This window comes from Mustelus asterias, unplaced genomic scaffold, assembly GCF_964213995.1.
Source record: "Mustelus asterias unplaced genomic scaffold, sMusAst1.hap1.1 HAP1_SCAFFOLD_2060, whole genome shotgun sequence".
Classification (NCBI taxonomy): Eukaryota; Metazoa; Chordata; class Chondrichthyes; order Carcharhiniformes; family Triakidae; genus Mustelus; species Mustelus asterias.
The window spans coordinates 44,099-53,783 of NW_027592005.1; the positions used below are offsets into that span (position 1 = coordinate 44,099).

Sequence of the window (9,685 nt, forward strand, 5' to 3'; positions counted from 1 at the left end):
GGGGGTGTTGGGGCCTCCAGCGGGTGTTTGTGAATCCTCCCCGCCCACCTCCCAGGGTTTCCTTCCTTCCCAGAGATCAGAGTCCTCATTGATTTGAGGCCAAAGTGTAACCTCTTATTTATTGTCCCCCTCCCCCATCCTCTGATGTGAACCATCCTCCAGTGGCTGAGCCAGGATGGGGCCGTTAACCTGGGCCTGTTCCCGGGAGGGAGGGAGGGAGAAGCCCCGCAGCTGCAAACCAGGGAGCTGACAATGATTCTGAAGGGTTTGCGGATCCACAAAGTGTTTCCAAATCCTCCCAGCCACCGCCTAACGCTGACTCCGCTTCTCCGGGACAAACAAGCGCCAAGGACAGCAATGACACTGCGCATGCTCCACATCACAATGCCCGGGGACTGATTGACGGCAGCTCCGGACCAATAGGAAGAGGGGGCGGGACTGGCCGACCGAGCCGGAGCGGCTGGTCCTCCAACCAATCGGAGTGAACGAGGGGCGGGACTGGAGGACCGAGCGGGAGCGGCTGATCCTCCAACCAATCGGAGTGAATGAGAGGCGGGACCTGAAGCATGCGCAGTGCGGGTAATGGCGACGGGTAGACGGGCGGTTTTAATTTGGAGGCGAGATCAATACTAGGTAGGGGGCGGCGCGCGGGGAATGATAAATGTGGCGAGTGGGTGGAGAGACTTTGTAAACATGTTGTTCAAACCCAGACCCCGGAAATGAACTTCCCGGTCCCCCCTTTGTACCAAATGGAGCGGCAGCTTGTAGTGTTAGACCCGGGCTGACTGCCGCCATTGAGGCTGCATGTGGGAGGCCGGCAGGGATTGTGATCGGAGAGGGAAGCCCTGACGTCACAATGGAATGGGTGAGAGTGTGAGGTCACAATGGAATGGGTGAGGGTGTGACATCACAATGGAATGGGTGAGTGTGTGACGTCACAATGGAATGTGATCGGAGAGCGAAATTTCACTCTGAAGCTCATTGGACAACTTCCGCATTGTGACGCTACGATAGAACCCTGCCTGAATCAGCCAATAGGAATCACTGCGCTCCGCGGTGATGTCTCCGGGTTCCATGGTGCAGGCCCGGGCGTGCGGACCCGGGAGCCCTGCCCCCACCCATTGTTCCCCTCCCCCTACACCACATCGAGCCAAGGTTTCCAGGCAACCGGCTGACGGCTCTGGCCAGAGCGAGAAGCCGCTCGGTGATCTCCCCCTCCCCCCGCCCGGGACTGCAAAATGTGCGAGGGAGAGGGGAAGCTGTGCATATGCGGGGGAGAACCCACCCTCTGAATGAGAGAGGAAAGAATGTTCCATAGAAATTGTCTGTTCTGAATTTCTATCCTGTACTGACACTGATGACTTTTGGAAACTCATTTTCCAGGATATTGAAAGAGGAATCACAGGCTGAAATCTCAAACGTCACGTCTAGATCTGACAGAGTCATATTCCTTGGGACCTCAATATCATCGGACTTTGAATCCAGAAGGAGAAATGATTGTCCAGTCTGTCGATTTGAAAAGATTTGAAATGTCAGTGTGAGTGAAAAAGCGTCAACACACTGCCACACTCGAGTGAGAGTGTTCCGATGCACTGACTAAAGAGCTTTAACCAGTTACACAGTCTGAATAAATATCACACCATTCACAGCAGGTGGAGACTGTAATCTTGTTCTGTGTGTGGACGAAGTTTCAACTAATTGTCCACTCAAGAGTGAGGTAAGGACACCTGCACCATGGCGAAACCATGGAAATGTGCGGACTGTGGGAAGGGATACGGAACCCCATCAGAGCTGGAAGCTCATCGGCGCAGCCACACTGGGGAGAGGCCGTTCATCTGCTCTCAATGTGGGAAGGGATTCAGTCAGTTATCCAACCTGCAGAGACACCAGCGAGTTCACACTGGGGAGAGGCCGTTCACCTGCTCTCAATGTGGGGAGGGATTCACTCAGTCATCCCACCTGCAGAGACACCAGCGAGTTCACACTGGGGAGAGGCCCTTCACCTGCTCTCAGTGTGGGAAGGGATTCACTCGGATATCCAGCCTGCAGAGACACCAGCGAGTTCACACTGGAGAGAGGCCGTTCACTTGCTCTCAGTGTGAGAAGGAATTCACTTATTTATCCAGCCTGCAGACACACCAGCGAGTTCACACTGGGGAGAGGCCATTCACCTGCTCTCAGTGTGGGGAGGGATTCACTCGGTCATCCCGCCTGCAGTCACACCAGCGAGTTCACACTGGAGAGAGGCCGTTCACCTGTTCTCAATGTGGGGAGGGATTCACTCAGTCATCCCACCTGCAGAGACACCAGCGAGTTCACACTGGAGAGAGGCCGTTCACTTGCTCTCAGTGTGAGAAGGAATTCACTCATTTATCCAGCCTGCAGATACACCAGCGAGTTCACACTGGGGAGAGGCCGTTCACCTGCTCTCAGTGTGGGGATGGATTCACTCAGTCATCCCGCCTGCAGAGACACCAGCGAGTTCACACTGGAGAGAGGCCATTTACCTGCTCTCAGTGTGGTAAGAGGTTCACTCAGTTATCCAGCCTGCAGAGACACCAGCGAGTTCACACTGGGGAGAGGCCATTCACCTGCTCTCAGTGTGGGAAGGGATTCATTCAGTTATCCGAGCTGCGGACACACCAGCGAGTTCATACAGGGGAGAGGCCATTCACTTGCTCTCAGTGTGGGGAGGGATTCACTCGGTCATCCAGCCTGCTGACACACCAGCGAATTCACACTGGGGAGAGGCCGTTCACCTGCTCTCAGTGTGGGAAGGGATTCAATCAGTTATCCAACCTGCAGGCACACCAGCGAGTTCACACTGGGGAGAGGCCGTTCACCTGCTCTCAGTGTGGGAAGGGATTCACTCGGTCATCCGACCTGCGGGCACACCAGCGAGTTCACACTGGGGAGAAGCCCCCATTCACCTGCTCTCAGTGTGGGAAGGGATTCACTCGGTCATCCCACCTGCAGAGACATCAGCGAGTTCACACTGGGGAGAGACCGTTCACCTGCTCTCAATGTGAGAAGGGATTCACTCTGTCATCCCACTTGCAGACACATCAGCGAGTTCACACCGGAGAGAGACCATTCACCTGCTCTCAGTGTGCGAAGGGATTCATTCAGTTATCCAGCCTGCAGAGACACCAGCGAGTTCACACTGGAGAGAGGCCGTTCACCTGCTCTCAGTGTGGGAAGGGATTCACTCAGTTATCCAGCCTGCAGACACACCAGCGAGTTCACACTGGGGAAAGGCCGTTCACCTGCTCTCAGTGTGGGAAGGGATTCACTCGGTCAACCCATCTGCGGACACACCAGCGGGTTCACACTGGAGAGAGACCGTTCACCTGCCCTCAGTGTGGGAAGGGATTCACTCGGTTATCCAGCCTGCAGACACACCAGCGAGTTCACACTGGGGAGAGACCATTCACCTGCTCTCAGTGTGGGAAGGGATTCACTCGGTCATCCGACCTGCGGACACACCAGCGGGTTCACACAGGGGAGAAACCATTCACCTGCTCTCAGTGTGGGCAGGGATTCACTCAGTCATCCAGCCTGCGGGCACACCAGCGAGTTCACACAGGGGAGAGGCCGTTCACCTGCTCTCAGTGTGGGAAGGGATTCACTCAGCTTTCCAACCTGCAAACACACCAGCGAGTTCACACTGGGGAGAGGCCGTTCACCTGCTCTCAGTGCGGGCAAGAATTCACTCAGTTATCCAACCTGCAGACGCACGAGCGAGTTCACACTGGGGAGAGGCCGTTCACCTGCTCTGTGTGTGGGAAGGGTTTCAGCGTTTCATCCCGGCTGCTGAGGCACCAGCAAGTTCACGAGTGATTCCAGAGGTTGGATTCTGCTGTTATTGTTCCTGCTCTCAATTACATCCAGGATTGCATTTTGTTCATTCTCACAGTTGGTCAATGGGAAGGGTCAGAGGGTTTCTTTGTGCTGGACTGGCTGGTCTCAGCCTCCAGTGGGTTGATGCTCTTTGAGTCTTTTTGCAAATACCTGGTTTCAAATGTCACAAGGATCACAGAGTGACAGGGTGTTAGGAAGTTTAGAGATATTTAGTCAGAAGAAAACAGAGGTTGGCAGTGCAAAGGTACCTTTCTGAATGGAGGGCTGTGACAAGTGACATTCCGCAGGGATCAGTGCTGGGACTTTTGCTGTTTGTAATATATATAAATGATTTGGAGGAAAATGTAACTGGTTTGATTGGTAAGTTTGTGGACGACACAAACGTTGGTGGAATTGCGGATAGCGATGGGGAACGGCAAAGGATACAGCAGGATATAGAGCAGTTGGAGAATTGGGCGGAGAGATGGCAGATGAAGTTTAATCCGGACAAATGTGAGGTAATGCATTTTGGAAGGTCTAATACAGAATGGAAATATACAGTAAATGGCAGAACCCTTAAGAGCATTCATAGGCAGAGGGATCTCGGTGTACAGGTACACAGGTCATTGAAAGTGGTAATGCAGGTGGAGAAGGTAGTCAAGAAAGCATATGGCATGCTTGCCTTCATCGGCCGGGGCATTGAGTTTAAAAATTGGCAAGTCATGTTGCAGCTTTATAGAACCTTAGTTTGACCGCACTTGGAATCTAGTGTTCAATTCTGGTCACCACACTACCCGAAGAATGTGGAGGCTTTGGAGAGGGTACGGAAAATATTTATCAGGATGCTGCCTGGTGTGGAGGGCATTAGCTATGAGGAGAGTTTGGAGAAACCTGGTCTGTTCTCACTGGAACGACGGAGGTTGAGGGGAGACCTGATAGAAGTCTCCAAGATTATGAGGGGCATGGACAGAGTGGATAGTCAGAAGCTTTTTCCCAGAGTGGAAGAGTCAGTTACTGGGGGGCATAGGTTTAAGGTGCGAGGGGCAAGGTTTAAAGGAGATGTACAAGGCAGGTTTTTTACACAGAGGGTGGTGGGTGCCTGGAACTCGTTGCCGGGGAAGGTAGTGGAAGCAGATACGATAGTGACTTTTAAGATGTGTCTTGACAAATATATGAATAGCATAGGAATAGAGGGATATGGTCCCGGAAAGGTAGGGGGTTTTAGTTCAGACAGGCAGCATGGTTGCTGCAGGCTTGGAGGGCCAAAGGGCTTGTTTCTGTGCTGTAATTTTCTTTGTTCTTCGTTCTGTTTGGAACATCCCAAATGCCCATCCAATTTCCTTTTTAATTGTTTATTGTCTCCACTTCCTCCACCCTCATAGACAGCGAGTTTCAGGTCATTACCATTCACTGCATCAGAATATTCTTCCTCACATCTCCCCCCTCAATTCCCCCCCCACCCCACTGCCCCCCCCCCCCCCCCAGCCCCCCACTCCCCCCTCCCTTGCATCTCTAACCCAAAACAAGAAATCTGTGTCCCCCCTCGTCCTTGTTCCATCAGCTAATGGGAACAGCTTTTCTTTGTCCACCTTATCTAAACCTGTCAGAATCTTGTCCCCCATCTATCAAATCTCCCCTCAACCTCCTTTGCTCCAAGGAAAACAACCCCAGCCTGACATTGACAATAAAGAACAAACTAACAGAATATGTTACTGTCTGAAATCAAATGGGAATGTTTAATTTCTGTTTGAAAGATATTGTGAATGTATTGTCCTGGACAATAAAGGAATTGGAATAACACACCTTGGGTGTGGTTGAATGGAATATATCAATCTGATATTCACCTACAGTCCAGTGAAAGTCTGGAATATGTAGCTGGAAGTCCCTTCCTAACAGCAATGTGGGTGTACGTACACCTCAGGCATTGCAGCAGTTCAGGAAGGCACCCTTGGGGTTGGGGTTGACCACGGCCAAGGCAGCTCCATACAGCCACATATTCTGTTATAATTGAAGGACTGCAGATTGAATGTGAGGCATTGTGGGACTGGACTATCTTGACCACATTCCTGTGACTGCCCGGAAACTCATGTGTCTATTTTAAAGCACAAAGAACAGTACAGCACAGGAACAGGCCCTTCGGCCCTCCAAGCCTGCGCTGATCATGTGTTCCTAACTAGACCATCCGTTTGTATCCCTCTATTCCCAGTCTGTTCATGTGGTTATCAAGATGAGTCTTAAATGTTTCTCGCGTGTCTGCCTCAATCACCTTGCTTGGCAGTGCATTCCAGGCCCCCACCACCCTCTGTGTAAAATACGTCCCCCGCATATCTGTATTGAACCTTGCCCCCCTTACCTTGAACTTGTGACCCCTTGTGTTTGTCATTGCTGACCTGGAAAAAAGCTTCCAACTGTTCACCCTATCTATGCCCTTCATAATTTTGTAAACTTCTATTAGGTCGCCCCTCAACCTCCGTCTTTCCAGGGAGAACAACCCAAGTTTACTCAATCTCTCCTCATAGCTAATACCCTCCATACCAGGCAACATTCTGGTAAACCTTTTCTGTACTCTCTCCAAAGTCTCCGCGTCCTTCTGGTAGTGTGGTGACCAGAACTGGACACAGTATTCCAAATGCGGCCGAACCAACGTTCCATATAACTGCAACACCATGTGCCAACATTTATACTCTATGCCCCAATAAAGGCAAGCATGCCATATGCCTTCTTCACCACCTTTTCCACCTGTGCTGCCACCTTTAAGGATCGTGGACTTGCACACCCAGATCCCTCTGTGTGTCTATACTCCTGATGGTTCTGCCATTTATTGTATAGCTCCCCCCTGCATTAGATCTACCAAAATGCATCACTTCACATTTATTTGGATTAAATTCCATCTGCCATTTCTCCACCCAATTTTCCAGCCTATCTATATCCTGCTGTATTCTCTGACAATGTTCATCACAATCCACAACTCCAGCAATCTTTGTGTCGTCCGCAAACTTACTGATCACACCAGCTACATCTTCCTCCAAATCATTTATATATATCACAAACAGCAGAGGTCCCAGTACAGAGCCCTGTAGAACATCGCTAGTCACAGACCTCCAATCAGAAAAAGACCCCTCCACTGCTACCCTCTGTCTTCTATGGCTAAGCCAGTTCTGTACCCATCTAGCTGGTTCACCTTTGATCCCATGAGATTTAACCTTTTGCACCAGCCTTCCATGAGGGACGTTGTCAAACGCTTTACTAAAATCCATGTCGACGACATCCACGGCCCTTCCCTCGTCAGTCATTTTTGTCACCTCCTCAAAAAACTCAACCAAATTTATGAGGCATGACCTCCCTTGTACAAAACCATGTTGTCTATCGCTAATGAGATTATTCAGTTCTAAATGTGTATAGATCCTATCTCTAAGAATCTTCTCCAACAATTTCCCTACCACGGACATCAAGTTCACTGGCCTATAATTACCCGGGTTATCCTTGCTACCCTTCTTAAATAACGGGACCACATTTGCTATCCTCCAATCCTCTGGGACCTCACCTGTGTCCAATGAAGAAACAAAGATTTTTGTGAGAGGCCCAGCAATTTCATCTCTTGTCTCTCTCAGTAACTGGAAACTTGATAAGGTGCCCCATGCAAGGCTTATTGAGAAAGTGAGGGGGCATGGGATCCAAGGGGACATTGCTTTGTGGATCCAGAACTGGCTTGCCCACCGAAGGCAAAGAGTGGTTATAGACGGGTCATATTCTGCATGGAGGTCGGTCACCAGTGGAGTGCCCCAGGGATCTGTTCTGGGACCCTTACTCTTTGTGATTTTTATAAATGACCTGGATGAACAAAGAACAGTACAGCACAGGAAACAGGCCCTTCGGCCCTCCAAGCCTGTGCTGCTCCTTGGTCCAACTAGACCAATCGTTTGTATCCCTCCATTCCCAGGCTGCTCATGTGACTATCCAGGTAAGTCTTAAACGATGTCAGCGTGCCTGCCTCCACCACCCTACTTGGCAGCGCATTCCAGGCCCCCACCACCCTCTGTGTAAAAAACGTCCCTCTGATGTCTGAGTTATACTTCGCCCCTCTCAGCTTGAGCCCATGACCCCTCGTGATCGTCACCTCCGACCTGGGAAAAAGCTTCCCACTGTTCACCCTATCTATACCCTTCATAATCTTGTACACCTCTATTAGATCTCCCCTCATTCTCTGTCTTTCCAAGGAGAACAACCCCAGTCTACCCAATCTCTCCTCATAGCTAAGACCCTCCATACCAGGCAACATCCTGGTAAACCTTCTCTGCACTCTCTCCAATGCCTCCATGTCCTTCTGGTAGTGCGGCGTCCAGAACTGGACGCAGTACTCCAAATGCGGCCTAACCAGCGTTCTATACAGCTGCATCATCAGACTCCAGCTTTTATACTCTATACCCCGTCCTATAAAGGCAAGCATACCATATGCCTTCTTCACCACCTTCTCCACCTGTGTTGCCACCTTCAAGGATTTGTGGACTTGCACACCTAGGTCCCTCTGTGTTTCTATACTCCTGATGACTCTGCCATTTATTGTATAACTCCTCCCTACATTATTTCTTCCAAAATGCATCACTTCGCATTTATCCGGATTAAATTCCATCTGCCACCTCTCCGCCCAATTTTCCAGCCTATCTATATCCTGCTGTATTGCCCGACAATGCTCTTCGCTATCCGCAATTCCATGAGGAAGTGAAAGGATGGGTTGGCAAGTTTGCTGATGACACAAAGGTTGGAGGTGTTGTGGATAGTGTGGAGAGATGTCAGAAGGTGCAGCGAGACATTGATAGGATGCAAGACTGGGTGGAGAAGTGGCAGATGGAGTTCAACCCAGATAAGTGTGAGGTGGTTCATTTGGCAGGTCAAATAGGATGGCGGAATATAATATTAATGGTAGGACTCTTGGCAGAGTGGAAGATCAGAAAGATCTTGGGGTCAGAGTTCGTAAGACGCTCAAAGCAGCTGTGCAGGTTGAGGCTGTGGTTAAGAAGGTGGATGGTGTACTGGCCTTCATCAATCGAGGAATTGAGTTTAGGAGTCGTGAGATAATGTTGCAGCTATATAAGACCCTGGTCAGACCACACTTGGGGTACTGTGCTCAGTTCTGGTCGCCTCATTACAGAAGGATGTGGAAATCATAGAAAGGGTGCAGAGGAGATTTACAAGGATGTTGCCTGGATTAGGTGACATGCCTTATGAGGATAGGTTGAGTGAGCTCAGTCTTTTCTCCTTGGAGACATGAAGGATGAGGGGTGACCTGATAGAGGTGTATAAGATGTTGAGAGGTATTGATCGAGTGGATAGTCAGAGGCTTTTTCCCAGGGCTGAAATGGTTGCCACAAGACCACACAGGTTTAAGGTGCTGGGGAGTAGGTACAGAGGAGATGTCAGGGGTAAGTTTTTCACTCAGAGGTTGGTGGGTGCGTGGAATGGGCTGCCAGCAACGGTGGTGGAGGCGGATTCGATTGGGTCTTTTAAGAGACTTTTAGATAAGTACATGGAACTTAGTAAGATAGAGGGTTATAGGTAAGCCTAGTAATCGCTAAGGTAGGGACATGTTCGGCACAACTTTGTGGGCTGAAGGGCTGGTATTGTGCTGTAGTTTTTCTGTGTTTCGATGGAAGTCCCTTCCTAACAGCACTGTGGGTGTACGTACACCTCAGGCATTGCAGCAGTTCAAGAAGGCACCCTTGGGGTTGGGGTTGACCATGGCCAAGGCAGCTACATACAGCCACATATTCTGTTATAATTGAAGGACTGCAGATTGAATGTGAGGCATTGTGGGACTGGACTATCTTGACCATATTCCTGAGACTGC

General features: G+C 50.3%; 1 protein-coding gene across 1 annotated transcript; it reads left to right on the forward strand.

The window, feature by feature from the left end:
- Positions 1-1,655: 1,655 nt before the first annotated feature.
- LOC144489249 (uncharacterized) lies at positions 1,656-6,070 on the forward strand. Its single transcript, XM_078207116.1, has one exon. It carries the CDS (start codon positions 1,735-1,737, stop codon positions 3,838-3,840), a length of 2,106 nt encoding a protein of 701 aa, XP_078063242.1. The 5' UTR covers positions 1,656-1,734; the 3' UTR covers positions 3,841-6,070.
- Positions 6,071-9,685: the final 3,615 nt, after the last annotated feature.